Source organism: Momordica charantia (genome assembly GCF_013281855.1).
Source record: "Momordica charantia cultivar OHB3-1 chromosome 6 unlocalized genomic scaffold, Mcharantia_2.0 BLBB01000006.1, whole genome shotgun sequence".
NCBI lineage: Eukaryota > Viridiplantae > Streptophyta > Magnoliopsida > Cucurbitales > Cucurbitaceae > Momordica > Momordica charantia.
Genome location: NW_028275164.1, coordinates 26816430 through 26835479, shown reverse-complemented (window position 1 = coordinate 26835479; position 19050 = coordinate 26816430). Strand labels below are relative to the sequence as shown.

Sequence of the window (19050 nt, the reverse complement as noted above, 5' to 3'; positions counted from 1 at the left end):
TGAAACCAACATGTAAGCTCTAATTCGACAATATTAAGAGCTTACACCTTATATTATAGAGAGAGATGGGAGAGAGGAAGATGAAATTGAAAATGTTAGAGAAGAGAGGCTCAAAGATTCAAAAGGGGGATGATTGAATTGAAACCTAAGATCAATGGTTTAGATTAAAAAAAAAAAACCCCTTATAATCTCGGGTCGGGTTGACCCGAGGTTTTCAAGGGTCAACCCGAGACCCGACCCCATCCGATCGGATTGGGATTTTTCCAACCCAACCCAATGTTAGATTCAACCCAACCCAACCCTTATGAATTGGGTTGGGTTCGTCGGGTTCCTTAAACACCCCTAGTCCAAATTCATTAAACCTATGAGAAAAATAAAGACCCATTACAACTCTATAGACAGAGAGTCACTCTCATTGGGAATTTTGGAGAAAGAATTCATTTGGATGCAGAGCCATCATTGGCAAAGAACTTCATCAAATCAAGTTTATTTATTTCAACTTTTTTTCTTCTTTGAATTTGTCAAACACCTTTAGAAATGTCAAATTACTGATTTTGCCCATATAATTTTAAATGTTTTAATGTGGTTGGTATTTTTAGGTTTAGTTTCAATTTGGTTTTTTAGTTTGATTAAATCTCAAAAGTCTTACCTAAATTGTGTTTTTACCCCACTTGAAAAATTCACCATATTTTATTATTATTTTTTACTCAACCCTCAACCCTAAACCTTAATGCATGCAACTAAACACACTTATTCAAATAGAAAATTTTTACGTTAAAGAAAAGAAAAAAATCAATAGGATGACAATAGAGACACTTTGTAAAGTTGACTAAATCGCATGAATCAAATAAAAAAGTTAGATATGGCAAGATTTTAAAGTAAACTCCTAAAACCATCCTAAATTTTGTTTTTTTAGTACAATACATTGAGAAGGGGATTCGAACTCACAATCTGGAGGTATATGCCAATTACTGCTGAGTTATACTCGTTTTGGCAACCATCCTAAATTTTGTTATCGTTGCAATAACTTTTGATTTGATGAATGACCTCATTTTCTTTAATACAACATGAAAGGTGAGATTTAACTCACAAACTCTCGATTGAAAATATATGTCAATTTACTGTTGAACTATGTCATTTTGGTGATTAATGACCTCTCTTAATTTATATAATTATTACAATTAAACCTTCAAATATTACAAAATATACCGACAATTAGGAGGGTAGGTTCTTAAAATCAAACTCAAAATTTTTACTATTTTATACAAAATTGAGATGTCGGTTCCACGTTAATCTGAAAATAAAAAATTTCAGTGGTTAAAATTATTGTTTTCAAATTTTGTAGAATTAAAAACATTAAAGCTAAATTGCTTAAAATTTGATTTTAACCATTTTTTTAGTTCAAGAATATTAACGAATCTAGTTATGATTGTCAACCTGAACATACCTCACCAGATTAAATCACAAACTTTCAATAAAAAATATACTCACATGTATTATTAATAAAAATAGTGTAGCTATGTACAGACAATTAATTTGAGGGCAAATTACAAAAATTACACTAGAAACTATGATCCACTTGTAAAAATTAGTAAAAATTAAATCCTCACGGGATTCCACGTGCTCCATGCTACTCAAAGTCAGAGAGTAAGCTAGTGGTGCTTTAGACTACTGGACTCTTGCTATCTAGGGTGCGACACTCCACTGCTTCACCTAACAACACAATGTTTATATTACTCTCTCACAACCTCATTTTCACGATTTAGGCTGCTCTCGTTTTGCTCGCCGCTACTACAAGAATCGCTTTAAACTTTCACAAATGAGAAAATTGCACCCGAAACTTTTCAATGGTAAAAATTATACTCTTTTTTGCAATTTGCCCTTAACTTTTCAATACTTAGGATTTCTTTTTATATATATATAATAGAATATTAAAGAAAAGAGAGACCTCTGTTTTCCCGCCATGAACGGAGAGGAGATCGTCTTCTCAAAGACGCTTTCTGGTTAATTTCCAAAACTGTGTAATCGCCATTTTTGCGGTTTATTGATTGGGTCTTTACTTTATCGACATTATCACTTCTCACTTCCCTCTCCACTCTCCTGCTGTCCTCCGTCTGCGCTCCCTTCTCTGTCCACCGGAGGTCTTAGCGGTTGCGGCTGCCGGAAGTTCCTTAACTGGTGCAATATTCTCCTCCGGCTGCTCATCGGCGGTTTATCAAACAACCGGCTGCGTCTCCAAACTTCCCGGTGCGTGCTGATTTTTTTTCTAGAGGTAAAATGTGGAGTCCCAAATGGTTAGGGTTTTACGGGTTTTGGGGATTTGGGAAATTTCTACTATCGTTCTTGTTTTATTGAATGCTAAAAATATTGCTGTGCTGTTGGATGGGCTTTCTTTTAAGAATCCTGTGAAAAGACCGTTCTGATAAATTTGTTGTTATTGGGCTTTGGAAAATGTAGTTTGAATCCTGGATCCTTATTGTTGGATGACTGTCTAATGAAAAGTCTCTGTAATGATCAAAAGGGAATTACATTTACATATAGAGATCAAGATAAGAAGCAATTAGTGAACAAAAACTGAAAATATTCAATCCCTTTACAGTTTTTTCTTCAACATCTGTGAAATCTTGTTAGATTGCTTTGAAATTGGCAAAGTATGATTTTGTGATGAGTTTGATTTTGTAGTTGACTTCTTTGCTGCTTTATATGAAATGGGGGAGAAGGTTATAGTCATATTGTGCCATTCAGGAGAAATGATTCTGGATGGACCAGATTGTTTATCCTATGATAAACCTTCACCGAAGGGAACTATATTTGAAGAAGGATTTGATGAGTTGAAAAATATGTTGATTGATGAACTTGTAGCTCCAAGATAGGATGAAGAATTGGAAATAACTTATTGACGTCCTGAAACCACCAAGTTGTGCTCAATTTAAGCCTCTACTTCTTTGTAATGATAAAGATGTGAAGTTTAGGAAACCATCCTAGGATGGCCTAGTGGTCAATTAGAACCAATATAAATAGTAAAGGACTTTGACGGAACGAGTTCAAACCATGGTGGCCACCAACATAAAATATAAAAAGAAGGATTTGAAGGTCTTGATCTATCGTGCAGACTATCAACACCAAAAGCATAAGTATGAGCACTAGTTCAACTAACTTTTTATCGTAGTGTATCTATCTTTGCTAAATGTAGAATTGTAACTCAAGTGGCATTGAGTAAGGGGGATCTGTACACAAAATATGTACTAGAAAAGATACACAAGTGAAAGGAAAGAGCTAGTACACATAGTGTAGTTAAGTGGAAGGAAAGAGCTAGTACACATAGTAGTTAAATTGTATGAAGTGAATCAAAATTTTGAAATGTTCACAGGTCAAAATAAGCAAATGGTTTGACTAAAAGATAAGTCATGCACTTGTAACAAGTGGCAATCATTTGGGATTCCGTGGTCTCGTGCAATAGTAGTTTATTTACATGGCCACTTAGACTATTGGAGGTTTGTTGAAGACTACTACAAATTGTCAGTGTACCTATCATGTTATAGTCCTCAGTTTCATCCTATAATAGGTGACACACGTTATGGGCCTAATTTGGACCTTATGATAGTTCATCCAGATCAATGCTTCATGGGAGAACATGCAAATTCGAGTACTTCGCGTGTTCATAATAAGATGGGTCGTGCAAAGGCTGGTTCGAAAACTCGTTGTGGACTGTGCAAACAATATGTGGATTACAGGCGTAATTGCCCAATCCCAAACGAAGATGCTTCATCTTGCACAAATAACCACAGCTGATACTTATTTTTCCCTTTCATTTATATCAATATCTTTCATTTGCTCTCATTTCATGATGGATGCACCTTTTATTTGTGGACTTCATTTTGTTGCTTACTTTTCCACAGGTTTTAAGCTTTGGGGTCTTCCTTTAACCATTGAATGACTGGTGGAAATTCTGATGATTTGGTTCAAACTTCGCATATGTGAATCTTATTTTGTTTGGAAGTTGGTGGACTCACTTTGTAATGTATTTTGTGTGTATGACATGTGATGTATTTCTACTTTATGAATTCTAATTTAAGTTTTTTTCTTCTTCTTCTTCTTCTTATTATTATTATATTTTTGTATCTGACTTTATGTTGGTGATAAATGGATGGAGTGTATTAGATTCTGGATATTATTGAAGAATGAGTTGAAAAGATGTGTTTTAAAGAAGAAAAAACAAACATTAAACAAAGACAAAGTCTTGTTGTTTGAGATTTTTATGTATAGAACTCGACTTGTTGCCTTTACATGACGTACAATGTCTGAAAATTGGAGGCAAAAGTGAATGGAAGTACAAATGAACTTCAAATTCTTCAATTAGACTTTGAAATAATGTTTACACACATGAAGACTAGATTTTGGCCATCCCAACAACTTCCAATTTCAATCCAATTGAGTTGGCCTAGAACAAATCTTTTTGTAATCCATCCCGACGATGTCTATAAAGGCCGTTGGAGCACGAAAACTCGTTGTGGACTATGCAAACAAGTAGGGCATAACAGGCGATATTGCCCAAACGAGGAAGATTCTTGCAATAGTATGTGATGGATTTTGATCAAAATGGCATACTTCATCAATGTTAGTTTGTAATGGACTTCTTTTTGTTGCCTAATTTCTTCAGGTTTGAAACTTCAAGGCCTTCCTTTAACCATTGACTGGTAGTAATTTTGATGATTTGGTACACACTAATGGATATGCACCTGTGATTGTGAATCTTACTTTGTTAGGAAGAGAGTGGACTGACTTTATATTGGACTTGGATTCTTCTGAAATAATTTTTTGTATCTTTTTGCCAAGGAAGTTGAAAACTTTATGGGAATCTTATGAATTGTACTTCATAAATATGTAGTCTGGGCTTTCTAATGGATCACAATATTTTGTTTTATGGACTTTAGTATTTCTGTAAGAAAGTTGGACTTCCAACCCTAATTTATTTTAGGGTCAACCAGAGAAATAGCTAAATTAAATAGTTTGATTTGAAAAATGGTCAAAATAATCAGATATCATAAAAATAGCTAAATAACAACTTAAATAACAGTTAGAGCTGTTATGTAGACATATTTACCCTCCCCATCAAAATAGGTAAATTTATCCTACCATTTTCCCTATAAATTTGTGACGAAACTATCCTTCAATAAATCTGTAGTGCACCTAAATTGTAGGAAAGAAGATAGTGAATAGATGGGGTAGTTAAAAATTAATACGATAGGATCAATTATGGAAGGGAAAGCAACTCAAATGACTCCTTCCCACTTTTGCCCTTCAACTCCTTCCTCTCACACTAGATCGATTTTGAATGTTGTTTAAATAAATAAGGTTTAAATAATTGACCGTTTGTTAGGTTAGCAACCTCCAGGGATTTTGTTGGACAAAACCTGTTTTTAGGACACCTTATAGATATGGTCACTTTGGCAGATTATATTGAAAATATAGTTTAGATTAAATAATAAATAATAAAAATATTGTCAAAATTAGATTGTCAGGTAGTTTAGTTTGCAAAAAAAAATTTAAACAAATTTTCAATCTCAAATCTCATCTTAAATTTCAAATTTCAATAAATTTAAACACAGACCTCAATTCTAATGTTTCAATAAATATCATTAGCACCTGGAACTTGTCAATTCCGATGTTTTTTTAGCTCAATGTAACCATTTTATTGTTAAATATTTAAAATTTATTGTAAAAAAATCAAGAACATCCAATTAGATTCCCGTAGAACTAATTGATACTTATGTGGTACTAATTGATACTCATTAGGAACTAATTAATTTTAATAATATTAGGAATGCGCATTCTTATTTGTTGGTTCTACCGGACAAATTTTTTTTTTGGGGCTTGATTCAATGGTTGAATCTTGTGGAGTTTTCTTTTTTTATTAATAATATAATTTTCTAAGAACTCGATTTGCTGCAATAGGAAGATTCTTTCGAGTAATGTTTCAGTAACTCGATGACTAATTCTCATATATCAAGAATTAAAATGCAGCTTCTTAGAATGTAATAATCGTGGCATATTAGTCATGAATGTTGATGGACAAGGATAACCCAGTCAAAATGGTCATCTACTCTATAGAATCCTATATCTACCCCGTTGTATTTACGTCTCTTGCTTATTTTGTAAATATCTACCCCGTCCATCGTATCTCTCCTTAGATAAATATTAATATATGTTTCCTTGATTGCTAATATGCATTTTTTATTTTGTTGGTTTTGGTTACTTTTTTGTCATATTTTATGCATTGATCTTTGTTCCGATTTAGTGATAAAGAAAGATTATGTGATGCAAAATATGACTATTTTCTGCATATAGTTTTCAATCTATTTTCGGCGTCTGAACTTTCACTACCCGTAGATGGTGTTATATACGGGGTCAGTATATCTACAACTATGCCGTAGTCGCTGCACCTGACATCTGCCAACAGGGATATGACCCACGCCACGTCCTATCTACTAACAGCCTCATAATTATCGACTTGCCAGTACCATTTTTGAAAAGTGAAAGACGTGTAATTTTTTTTCCTTCTAGAAAATAAAGATCTCTAGAGATACATTCACATAGTTTTTGTAGGATGAAATCGAATGGAATTGAAACGTGCCCGATAATGAACCCTTGATAATTGTTGTGCTCCTCCCAACTAAAATTGTGGCTAATAATGATCGCATAATGTTCCCGCGTTGATTGATTTAATTCTTGAAAAAATGTAAAAATAAAATGGGTGGGGATTAATGATACGTTGTGTAAGAATATTAAAGAAACACTGTACAGTGGAATGTTCAAACCAATTAGTTAGGTTTGTTTAAAAAAATTAAACACATTTTAAACTTGTTTGAATTAGATTTGGTGGTTTAAATTTTGTGGAAAGATTTTAGGAATTATATAGATTTGGTAAGTATTAAGTATGATATAGGTAGATTTTGTGGTTTAAATTTGGTGGAAATATTTTAGGAATTATGTAGATTTTGTAGTTAAGGTGGTTTCAATATTAACTCGATAACGTTGCTAGTTTAGGGGAGATTAAAGAGAATCTAGGAGGCATAAAACGTGGGTAAAATGGAGAAAAATTGCAAGGCCAATATGGGCATGAAATGTGTAGAGGGATAAATAAGGAATTATACACCTCCCCTCAAATCTAGGAAACCAACTTTGACCATGTCATACAATTTAGAAAAACTTTTGCCATTTTGCTTAACCATAACCTGTGAGTAGTCATCCCTAAGGATTTCCCTTTATTTTATTTTATAGAACCTTATCACAGGTGGACCTCATATAGGTGATGAATTTATAATTGAGATTTATTTAGGTCCGTTTGATAACTATTTTGTTTTTTTTTTCTATTTCTAAAAATTAAGCTTAAAAACCCTATTTCTAGTTTCGTCTATGTTTTTTTTTTTGTTTTGTTATGTAGTTTTTTATAAACATTTTTAAAATCTAGGCTAAATTTTGAAAAAAGTATAAAGGTAGTTTTTAAAATTTTGATTTTGTTTCTGAGATTTGACTCAGAATTTAAATATGTTTGGAAGAGAGGGAAAAACTTATTAATGAAATTTTACAAAAACAAACATAATTTTAAAAATGGAAAATTAGAAATGAAATAGTTATAAAATGGCATCTTAGTAGAGAAGTTGGATTTTCATCTTATAATATAGTTTATATGGACTCTACTTTGTGGATTTTATAAACCCACAATTTAAGTTTTATATGACCAGCCTGAACCAGTTGACCTATATTCTCGACTAAAAGCTTGTTGTCTTATATTCTCGACTAAAAGCTTATTGCAAATTTTGAAATTTTAAAGGATCGGATGGATAATTTTAAATTTGATAATACTAAACCATTATTTATTTGCTTATGTATTTTTGTTGATAATGGAACTTAGGCAGGTTTTAATTTGTGCAATCAAAATTATTTAGATTTTTCTAAATTTCAACCTTTAATAAGCTTCAAATATTAGTATTGACAAGTTATATATCCACAAATTCAGACAGAACTAAACCCTCCTCTCTTCACAATATTTCCTAAAACTATTTTTTCATTAAAAAAAAATTCTTTTTCATTTTTGTTTTTGTTTTTTTTCTATTGGGTGGGTGTCGGCATTGGAAGGAAAAATAGCTGCCCTCCATGTGTACAGTTTGCCACTTGTTGCTCCACTTGTACTCCCCCGCCGTGAGCGGCGGAGCCAACCTTCTTCCGTCGCTTTGGCAGCCCACTCGTCGCCTTAGGCGACGACGAAATCTCCGGTGAGGAGCGCTTCGACGTGACTCGAACCGGTTCGGGTTCACCGGAGTTCACACGGAGAGGGAAATTGAGCAAAGCTCGAGAGCCCCGCATTCGGTAAGCAGCTCGGTCATAGGCTAGAGCGGCATCCTCCGCCGTCTCATAAGTTCCAAGCCAAACCCTTGCACCATTTTTCGCCGGATCTCGAATCTCCGCCGCAAACTTCCCCCACGGCCGTTGCCGCACTCCTCTGTAATGCTTCCCTTTCTCCGGAACCACCACCGGCTTTGCTGCCGCATCGGGAAGCATCGGCGGGAAGCTCACCGGAAGCCTGACCTCCGGCTCCGACTTTACCACCGCCGAGAACCCGAAATCGCAACTTCCGAGCAACCCGGGATTGAGCGACGGAACCCATCCAGCACCGACGGCGTCCCGGAGAACGGCGGCGAGAAGCATATCTTCAGAGTCGTCCAGTTTGAGGGGCAAATCGCCCCAATTGTCAGCGAGACATGGGATCAAACTATTGAAACTACCAGTCCGGTTAAAAATGGGAGTGGCTCTGCCGCCGGGAACGGGAACGGCGGCGGCAGGCTCCGATTCCCCCAGCAAGTGGCGGCGAATGGGGTCGAGAAAAGCAAAATCCGGCTCTGTTTTACCACTCTGGTACATAATTGCTGTGAATCTTCAAAACCCAGTTTCCAAAATGGATCTAATAGTGAAGTTTAGAGAGAAAGATGAGAAATTGGTTGGAGTTTAATGAATGGGAATGGGAGAGGTTAATATAGGTGGAACAGATACATGCACATAGATTATTGAACTTTGAAGTTTGAAATTAAAGCAGTCTTTCTTCTCTTTCTTTCTATTATTTTAAAATTTGGTTGAAAATTCTAATGATTAAATTTATGTTGGGAATTTGTTATCTGAGGGTTCTTCTGGTTCTGGGAAGTTTCTGCAAAATGGGGCAACTTGGGTGGTGGGAGGTGGAAGACAGATAATTAATTTTAATTTTATGTGCACATGTTTTTATTTTTAATGTGAAATGACGGTGTTACCCTTTAGCAAATTGTTGATTTCCTTTTTAGGAAGGTCAAGATGTCATCTTTTGTTCCTTTTTTTTGGTTGGTATTTCAACTTTACTTTTGTTTGTTCTTCATGTGGCTTCTAAATTTTGTTGATCTTCTGTGTTCTTTTATGTAAAAAATATGGTTCTTTGGAATGGCAGCGGTATTGATCCATATGTTTAGTTTATATAATCTTTATTAAAATATGGATCTGGATGAGTTATTTACACTCTGTTTGATAATTATTTTGATTTTAGTTTTTTTATTTTTAAAAGTAGGTTTGGCTCCCCCTTAGTATATTTTTAATTTATTTTATGAAAAGTATATTTGAATATTTAGTCAAATTTCAAATATATATAAATTATTTTTTTCGTTTTAAAAATTTAGTTTAGCTTCGTTTGTTTAAAAAATAAATTACAAGTAGTATTTCTAAATTTATTTTTTTAAAAATAAAATGGTTGTGAGATGAGGTCTTAGTTAAACCATTATGACTTGGAGATAATTTTCTAATAGTTATTTAAAAGCAAAATACTACATCAAGCCATTTTCTTAAATCCTACAAAAATGGGGAGAGATTAATAAAATTTTAATCTTTCGATAGCAATGTATTAATTCCCTCTCATAAATTGTTTCACTTTCTATTGTTTTTCTATTATCTACTTGTTACATCATAGCAAATCAATAAACATTTGTCTAATTAGAATCACAATTTAAAATTTTTTAAATTTAAAGATTGAATTTGTAATTTTACTATATTTTTTTTATCGTTTCATTATTAATTTCTACAATTATGCAAAGTCATTACCTTTATCTTTTCTTCCACAAACCAATTATACCATTGAAATTGAAACTCTAATTAAGATTGCAATCAAAGCTACCCACTAAGCTAAATTCTTTGAAGATCCCTAATATGGTTAAAATATGAAATCTCACTTTATTTATTTTTTCTAATATTTTTAAATTGGAACCCACTAAGAAAGTACACAACTTTATCCATTTAGAAAACCCTAAAAGGTGGAATTAAAAATTGAAAAAAAAAAACCTAAAAGGAACCTTTTTTGGAGCTAGTGGCAATCTCAATTTTGAGTGTGGATGATATTGCCACTTCATTGGTCAATCACCTTCTTGCCCCTCATTCTTGCAATTTGGTGACTGTAATTCAAGGATGCTAAAGGAAAAATATTGCCCTTTCTTATCCATTTGTCTTTATTCTTATATATCATTTATTTCATATATTTGTTATTTTCTTAGCCAAATATTTCATTTATTGTTTCTTATTTTTTTTAAAATGTTTGAGAATTGTAAGCGTTTAATAATCATTATTGTTTCTTGTTTTTCATTTTTTTAAAATATTTTCAAAATTATAGTTAAAATATTAGAAACAAATGTTTTGAGTTTTTATCAAAAATAGAGATCACAAAAGTATTATTTTATCACTTTTATTTTTAAACTGCATAAATAAAAATAAAAAAATGTAAATATAACATAAAAGAAAAATTGAATATTTAATTTCAAAAATCAAATTTCATATAAAATTTTTACTTTTTTTAATCTAAAATTTTAGAGGGTTATTTATGTGCGTCAATGTTAGTAGATATCATTTCAAATACTACTTGACATTCACTTTTACTCTTTTAGTTTAGTATGCGTGAGGATGTGAATTCGAACTTTTAATCTCTTGATCAATAGTATATACATTAACCAATTAGTTATATTTAAGTTGATTCGATATTTTATCAATAATATATAAAACTAATATCATTACTTAAAAAAAATAAATTTGTTCCATTCTTCCATTTTTGTTGAAGTATTACAACTGTCGGCTGAAAATTTGCTGCGCCAAACAAAGGGCGAATTGACCAAAATGCCCTACCCATCATATTTGATTTTGACCACTAAAAGTAGTTTTGTTTTATAGTCAATAAGCCTCCATCTGGTCTCCACGTGCCAAACTGCCGCACGTGCGCCGCTACGCAGTCTTTTTGTCGGACTAATATTCCAAATGCTAGAAAAATAGAAATTGAATTTTGAATCCTCGATGCCATTTGGGAGTATTATTTAGGAACTTTAACATTATATTTTTCATTTAAAAAAAAAAACTTTTTCAAAATTGTTTAGAAATTTTGAAAAAAGTCCTATTTTTAATAAAATCAAGTTTCCTTCTTTTTTTTTTCTTTAAATAAAAAAAAGGCTACCAAATGCAACTATGTGTTCTTTATTTAGAAAAATGAAACAAGGAGCAAAAAAAGCATTACCAAATGGTCCAAACAAACTATTAATCTTCTTATTTTGGTTCATCATTTTAAATATTTACCGCATATATAAAAAACAATAAATAAAAAATACATAATTTTTTTTTGATTTGTTTTAGGCTTGATGAATATGTTTAAATGGAAAAAAACAATGAGAATATTTACATTTTAATGGTAATTTCGGTTAATTCCATAATTTGTAAAACATATAATTTTAGTTGCAATCACTTGAAAAATAGAATTGTTTGTTTTAAATTAAGGATTATTGTGATTCGAGAGAATCCAGCTACAAGAGATGGAGAAGGAAAAATTAATCATGCTATCACAACTAATAAGAATATAGCTTAAGACAATTTATTTATTAAACAAAAAGTCGAAAAAAAAACCCTTATAGAATCAACCTAATTGAGTAAGCTCTATTGGGAATGTGAACGTAATTTTACATCGATTAAAATTGACGAAGATATTGGTATATAAGTAAGAACAACGATGTTAGTTACTTCAATAGTTAATTTCATTAGTTTCGATAAATTATTTGACAAACAATTTTAACTTTTTTTCCTTTTTAAAACAAGTTAATTAAACTGATTTACTTACACTTCCTACTCAAAAAGGCAAGTAAAAATTTAAATCCTAAAAACATGAGATGGTAAAATTATAAATATGATAGTAAAACATGAGAAGAAATAGGAAGGTGAGAGGGTGTTTCTTATAATAATATAAAACTACTCAATTGGATAACTTTATTTCAAATTATTATTTAAATGAAATAAAGTATATATTAATTCCTTGCAAATTTTAAATTGTCTTGATGGTTTGGGAGTAGATATTGAATAGAATGTCAAACCATCCATTTCACTCTTTTTAAAAAAAATAAAAAAATTAAAGTTGTGGAACACATGTTGAATTTGCCAAGTGGCCCTTTTTAATGGAATTTTCTAATTCTATACCAATCAATTTTGCAATTTTTGGAATGTTCCAATTTTATTATTATTATTATTATTATTATTATTATTATTATTATTTCTTTTATATAAAAACACTTCAATTGAATAAAATTAGTTACCCAGAAGAATCTATCATTGATTCAAATCATCTCACACTCCCTTATCTAGTTAGAGAAAAAATGTAACTAAAATTTAATAAAATTTAAGGGCTCAATAAATGCTATCGTTGAATTTATAATATAAAAAGATTACAAAGGAAATATTTTTCTAAAAATACAAAATAAAATGATTTGGAGATTATGCTTTAATGAATTAACAACAGCTCTATGGTCAATAATTAATTATATTCAATTAAGTCATTATTTAAGTAGATAAAAACAAATTTGTAAGTCAATAAGAATTTGTAATCACCTTATCGACAAATTTACAAATGGGACGAGAAAATTTAAGATTAAAAAATAAAGTTAAAAAAATGAATTATTGATACGTTATTTAATCTATGCTATAAGAGTTACAAGAGAGAAACTTCTTAAAAAAACAGGTTTTTTTTTAATCTTTCTTACAATTCTTTTAAATTATAATTTTTTTTTATTTTTTAATATATTATTTATTGCTAACATTCTCGTTTAACTAACTTTTTATGTTTTCTGTTTCTCTCTTTTTTTTTAAACATTCTTAAAATTGTATAGAAATTTTGAAAAAAACAAAAACAAGTTTCTTGTTTATTGTTTCCGTTTTCAATTTATTCCAACATGAACAATTTTGTTTATGACTATGTTTAAATATAAAAAAGGACGCGAGAGTGTCTAACAAGTAAATTTATAAAATGCAGCATGTTTAAATAATTTATCTATGATAAAACAATGACAATGATGAGAATGGACTAATAATAAAACATGTGGAGGAAAAAAATGAATGGACAAAACTAATACAATTAAAATAAACTTTGATAAAATATATATACAGAATTAAAAAATTGTGATGAACTAATGGTCAATAGTTAAGACAAAATTAGCTTCATTTTATTAAGTTTTTTATACAACTGTTTACCACTTGATTTAATTTTTTAACAACAAAATTTAATTGCATTTGAATACAGACCTTTCTTTTTTTGTGGGGTGAGTTTGAATAGACAACTAAAGTTATTTATACAAAATAAATAAACAAAAAAATAATAATTGATAATAATAATAATAATAATAATAATAATAAATAAATAAATAAATAACATCGCTTGGATGTATTATGCTTTATGAGAATAATTCCTGGACTGGTTAGAAAATTATTTTGAATTTTTTTAATAATTGATGGAATGTGATGTAAATGTTAATGTTATTTTGGACGTTTAAATTGCTATTTACAAATATTTGATTTTGACATAAAACTTAATAAAAGATATGCAAGCCAAATTCACTTACCATTTTCTAAATGTTAATGTTATTTCATACGTCTAGATTATGTACGTTTAATCGTTGCTATTCACAGTACCATAATAATGACTTGTGTGATTTATAAATACTACAAAAATGACTATTTATGCTTTTACAATAAATACCCTCGTTGAACCTGATAAAGCTGTACACTCCTTCTTCTTTGTTTTTTCAAAATAACAGTGCCGACATTTCCTCTTCTTCTTGTGTGTGAAAAGTTTTAACTTAGTAGAGAAAGATGAACCATTTATAATTTGCATGTGTTTTTCTTTGTAGGTTATGATGGTGGTGTTGAAATGTTACAACCAGCAATTCAATACTGTGAACTTGTAGCGTGTCTTTTCTTTGCCTAACAATACCATTTCAACATTGTCTTCTTGAGTCCATTAATTCTAAAGCCTTATCTTCACGCCAGCATCGCAATGCTCGGATCAATATCTCAATGCTACCTCTTCAATCTAAAGAATTGTTCAAACTCCACAAATCTAAGAGGAGATCACAGCAACTAGACAAGAAAGACATCTCTTCATTATATGTTCAAAGCTAATAGACAACTTACAAGAGGAAGAGGAAAGCTGTCCAATGACCCATTTGCCCACCCTTTTTCATTTCATTTTGGAGCTTTCTGTCCAAAAAGTTTATGTTTTTTGTCATTTTGCTCTCAATATTATTTGGGGTAAGAAATCAACCAAACATAAATAACTAAACAAACAAATAAATCACCCTTTATTCCAAAAGAAAATAAACAAAGTTACCTTTTTCTCCAAGGGCATGAGAATAGGGTGAAGAATAATATATCCATTCCTATATATGAAATTACTAATTAGATCATTGATAACAAATTCGGAGAAGAAAATGAATGGTAATGGCTAAAATAAGTATTCATAAAGATTTAATAATGTACATAAAAAATTAAATTAGTATTAGGAGATTATAATGCAAACCTAAATTTGTTTAATTATTTTTTATTTATAAAACTTATTCCACATAAATAAAACTGATTAAACATCTGTTGGAGTTGTAGGTATAAACTATCTCATCTATAAATTTTGGTCTCTAAATTTATAGAAATATATCTATTTAGTTCTTATACTTTAAAACTGTTTTACTAGGTTACTAAAATTTCCAAAACGGTGTCTATCTAATTTATAGACTTTAAAATTTTTTAATAGGTTATTGAATTTTCAATTTTTTGTTCAATAAATCTCATGTGTTAACTCAATTAGTTTAAGAAAAATATATAGGTATTTATCCGTAAGCACCAATATTTTCTAACCACCGTCAAATTTTTTTGACAAATAAAAGAGAGAGTAGCAGAAAAGACTTTTCAAAACAATTAGGAGTTAAAAAATCAATTAGGAAACAAATTAAAACAATCTTAAAAATTCAGAAATTTGGTAGAAATTTTTAAAAAATATAGGAACCGAATAAATTCAATAGCCGAGCTTGTAATTTATAGTTCAACCGTTAGATTTCTGAAAGCATAAGAATTAAAAAGTTACAAATTAAAACGACATAATATTTTGATACGCAAGGTGATAACATATTTTCAATCCAATTTTCAATTTCAACCTTTTGAAAACACGGTTGGGGAAAATCTTGGGCAATTTGGTGATAAATCATGGAAATTTAGGGCATTTTCATAATCTCCATCCCCATTGATTGTGGTCTGGATTTGGAGACAAAAACACCAGATTTCGTTCAGCCCTTTCGATTCTTCGTTTTGAAATTTTACGTAATTTGATTTTGATTTTCATTTACATCCGGAAAGTTGAAGGGATCGGGATCCCTAAATTCATCGACCTCTTTCAGCTCCTCCACATTGATTCTCGCATTCGATCAAATGTCCTCAAATTCTGTTCAATTTGACCCATTTCGATGTTTCTAGGGTTTACTCTTTGAATGCTAGTTCGATTTTCAAGGTTCCTCTTTGTTTTTGCAAATACTGGATTTGCAGTTTCGTGTCTTCAGGTTTCTGCCAAGACTGGGATCTTTCCGCCCTTTTTCTCGGGACCCAAACTGATGCTCAAGGTTTTCTCCCGCGCTCTGAAACTCTTTACTTCACAGGAAAAATTCGTCCCAGTTCTCAGGTTTATAGTGATTCTGCAGCTACTTCTCTTCTGAATTTTCAGGTCTCTTGAAGGGTCGGCCTCGGAGATGATTGGTCTGTAATTTTTGGCGGAATATCGAACCGGGCTGGCTATTAGACACAATGCGTATGTTTCCACTGAGATCTAGCCCGGACTTAACCGAGGACAAGGAGCAGGGCAGCAGTCATGCTTTGTTATATCTTAATGTCTACGATCTTACTCCTATAAATAACTATCTCTATTGGTTTGGGCTCGGAATCTTTCATTCGGGCATTGAGGGTATGTAAATTTCATACTTCTTTATTCGGTACTTTCTCCCTCTTGACAATACAACTGTTGCTGTGTGCTCTGTGTTGATTTTTATTTTCAGTGGGAAGGTTTGTTTGCAATGGGATAGGTATTGGTTATCCTGGGATCAATATATGAAGCATGGATAATGAAAATGGTATATTTTAGTTGCGTTTTATTGGGAGGGAGCTGGAATTAGTTGAGCTGGGATATTTGTTTGGGACGTACCTTTGAGTTCACCCATTATTTAAACCATTATGAGGTAGTCTTAGTATACAATCCTATTTTTATGTTTTCTTGACTTGATAGGATATAGGAGAATTCAGAGTATGATCTATTGAACTATCATGGTGTCAGATTATTGGCACTTATCTGTGAGAAGTATGAGTGTTTGCTTGAAATAGTCTAATGAATGACACAAGTAAAGTGTTCATTTAATTTACTAGGGATATACAAGTTGAGGATGACAGATTCCATGGAACTGTTGCAAATATTAGTGTGTATGCTGTCGCTTGACAGTGGTTCTGTAGGAAACCAGTGCTTTCTAAATAATGTGTAACCGATTCTGTCTTGGTTCTGTTGAGGATGTGATCATGCCAGTGAATTGTGCCTTATATATGATGTTTATATTTAAGAAGTCATTTCATGCTTGCACATTGTGTTGGTTGTGACATACAAGTATAGCTAGAAGCCATTTGGGGAACTACCCATTCCTCAAGTTTTATTGTCAATAAATGCTCTACCATTTGAGAATTCATTGCCAATCTAGATGCATTGTTCTGTTTGCATTTTAACCCAGCATAAAGTCATTCTTACCTAATTTGATACTCAGTTCATGCCATGGAGTATGGCTTTGGAGCACATGAATATCCTACCAGTGGGGTGTTTGAGGTAGAACCAAAAAGTTGCCCCGGATTTATCTTCCGACGGTCAGTGCTATTGGGAAGCACTGATTTGTCTCGTGCAGAATTTCGATCATTCATGGAGCACCTTTCTTCAGAATATCATGGTGACACATATCATTTGATTGCCAAAAATTGCAACCATTTTACAGAAGAAGTCAGCATGCGACTAACTGGGAAGTCCATTCCTGGATGGGTGAATCGGCTTGCTCGATTAGGTGAGAAATCTTTTCTTCTCTTCAGCATGCAATCTTGTGTCTTGCTATAAGCTTGGTTGGAATTAATTCGGTAACTATGTGTATTGCAATAATGCAATTGCAGTAGCTTGAACATCTCCTTACTCTTAGATAGGCTAACCAAGGTTTATAATTTCCTGGGCCAACTGATACTTCAAAACTAGGTTCAATATTATTTTTTGTCTTTTAGGCTTTTACTAAACTTCCATTTTTAAGTTTTAGACCTTTGACTGCTCTACTTTGGTCCCTCATTTTTTTTCAAAATTAGTAACACTGTTAACCTCTCTGGAAATATTTTTAAATTTGGGTTGAACAAGAGGTGTATGACAATGCAATAAATAGTGTGAACTTTGATTAAACGCATTAAAAAAATGTGTATAGAGTAAATAATTTCTGGTTTTGTTCTATACCTAATCTGTAGTTCTTGATTTTGCTGAACCCTGTGTAATTTTAGGATTCACTTATATTTATTTCCCATCTTAGAATGGCATTGCCATCTACGTGACAACACCTTTTGACTCGTAAATATTAGTGATGAATGGAAAAATAGTTCTTTTTCCTGATGTATCTGTGATCCATGAGCTTCTTGTGTAGAAAGACGTTTTGGAGAACACCAATATATATCATTGTATTTTGCAGAGGGTTCTTGATGCTTGTATAGTTCTTTTGCCTGATGATACTATTGTTTGGAGTTACAGGTTCATTCTGCAATTGTCTTCTTCCAGAAAGCATTCAGATTTCAGCAGTGAGACATCTTCCTGATCATCCAGCATATTCTGGTATGGTTCTTTCTATAAACAATATTTTCATATGGGTGTGTATATATGCATTCCTCACTTGAGAAGTAATTGCTTTTTGGTGTGAAAATATCTAGGATGTCAAGGCATCTTTTTTGTGATTAATTCATCATAATTTTACTTGAATTTACATGTGAAATGAACATACTGGTGATGGAAATGAAATAGAAGCACTCTCTGTATCACTCTTAAGGTTTATGTTCTTTATCGTCCTCCTTGTTAATCCTGTGATCTGCGTATCGTAATTCAGATGACGATGACGATGACGATGGGTCAGAATCTCTTGCATCTTCTACATCAGCTAGGAGCGAAGAGGAGGAATTGGATCATCATCTACTGATGACTCCCAATGCTGATGTAGCATTCCTAAAAGAGAAACCAGTGAAGCTAGCTAGAGAACCTGTTTAAATTCACTACCCTCTGGTTCCAACTTCTTTGCCTTGGTCTATCTATTGTTTGTATTTGTGATATATCAATATTGAATGCAACATTTGATGAGGCCAAACTACTTGAGATCCAAATGTTTGGTGATATGATGATAATAACCTAGAGTTGTAGGCTGTCAGTATCATTTGGGGAATGTAAGGTGAAAAAAAAACACTCCGTCGAGGTGGTTGAAATGAAACTGTAATCAATATTGTAAAATATCAGCAGATTTCATCAAGTTTATGCTGTACTCTTATTAACTTCTAGTCACACATCACCATCATAGGAGGACCTGCCATAGGGCGTCGTATTAAAAACTCATTTCATGGCTGCCACCAGACAAAGGGTAGCAGACAAGGACGAGGACG

The 19050-nt window shown here is 32.0% G+C and overlaps 2 protein-coding genes and 1 long non-coding RNA gene across 6 annotated transcripts; 2 read left to right on the top strand and 1 right to left on the bottom strand.

The window, feature by feature from the left end:
- Window positions 1-1587: 1587 nt before the first annotated feature.
- Window positions 1588-4102, top strand: LOC111023286 (uncharacterized). 3 transcript variants are annotated; one of them, XR_002603101.2, is made up of 2 exons: window positions 1588-2272; window positions 3900-4102. It is a non-coding gene; the product is annotated as an uncharacterized LOC111023286 (long non-coding RNA). The 3 variants fall into 3 exon arrangements; XR_002603099.2 differs by having other exon boundaries at window positions 3614-4102; XR_002603100.2 differs by having other exon boundaries at window positions 3605-4102.
- Window positions 4103-7943: 3841 nt separating this feature from the next.
- Window positions 7944-9401, bottom strand: ERF-1 (ethylene responsive element binding factor 1). Its single transcript, XM_022303982.2, has one exon. It carries the CDS (start codon window positions 8920-8922, stop codon window positions 8113-8115), a length of 810 nt encoding a protein of 269 aa, XP_022159674.1. The 5' UTR covers window positions 8923-9401; the 3' UTR covers window positions 7944-8112.
- A 6045-nt stretch (window positions 9402-15446) lies between these two features.
- On the top strand, window positions 15447-18920 carry LOC111025964 (deSI-like protein At4g17486). Of its 2 annotated transcripts, none has more exons than XM_022303908.2 (5): window positions 15447-15974; window positions 16053-16312; window positions 17154-17441; window positions 18158-18238; window positions 18507-18920. In XM_022303908.2, exons 2-5 carry the CDS (start codon window positions 16156-16158, stop codon window positions 18662-18664), a joined length of 684 nt encoding a protein of 227 aa, XP_022159600.1. In that variant the 5' UTR covers window positions 15447-15974; window positions 16053-16155; the 3' UTR covers window positions 18665-18920. The 2 variants fall into 2 exon arrangements, with proteins under 2 accessions (XP_022159600.1, XP_022159599.1); XM_022303907.2 differs by having other exon boundaries at window positions 15448-15974; window positions 16076-16312.
- Window positions 18921-19050: the final 130 nt, after the last annotated feature.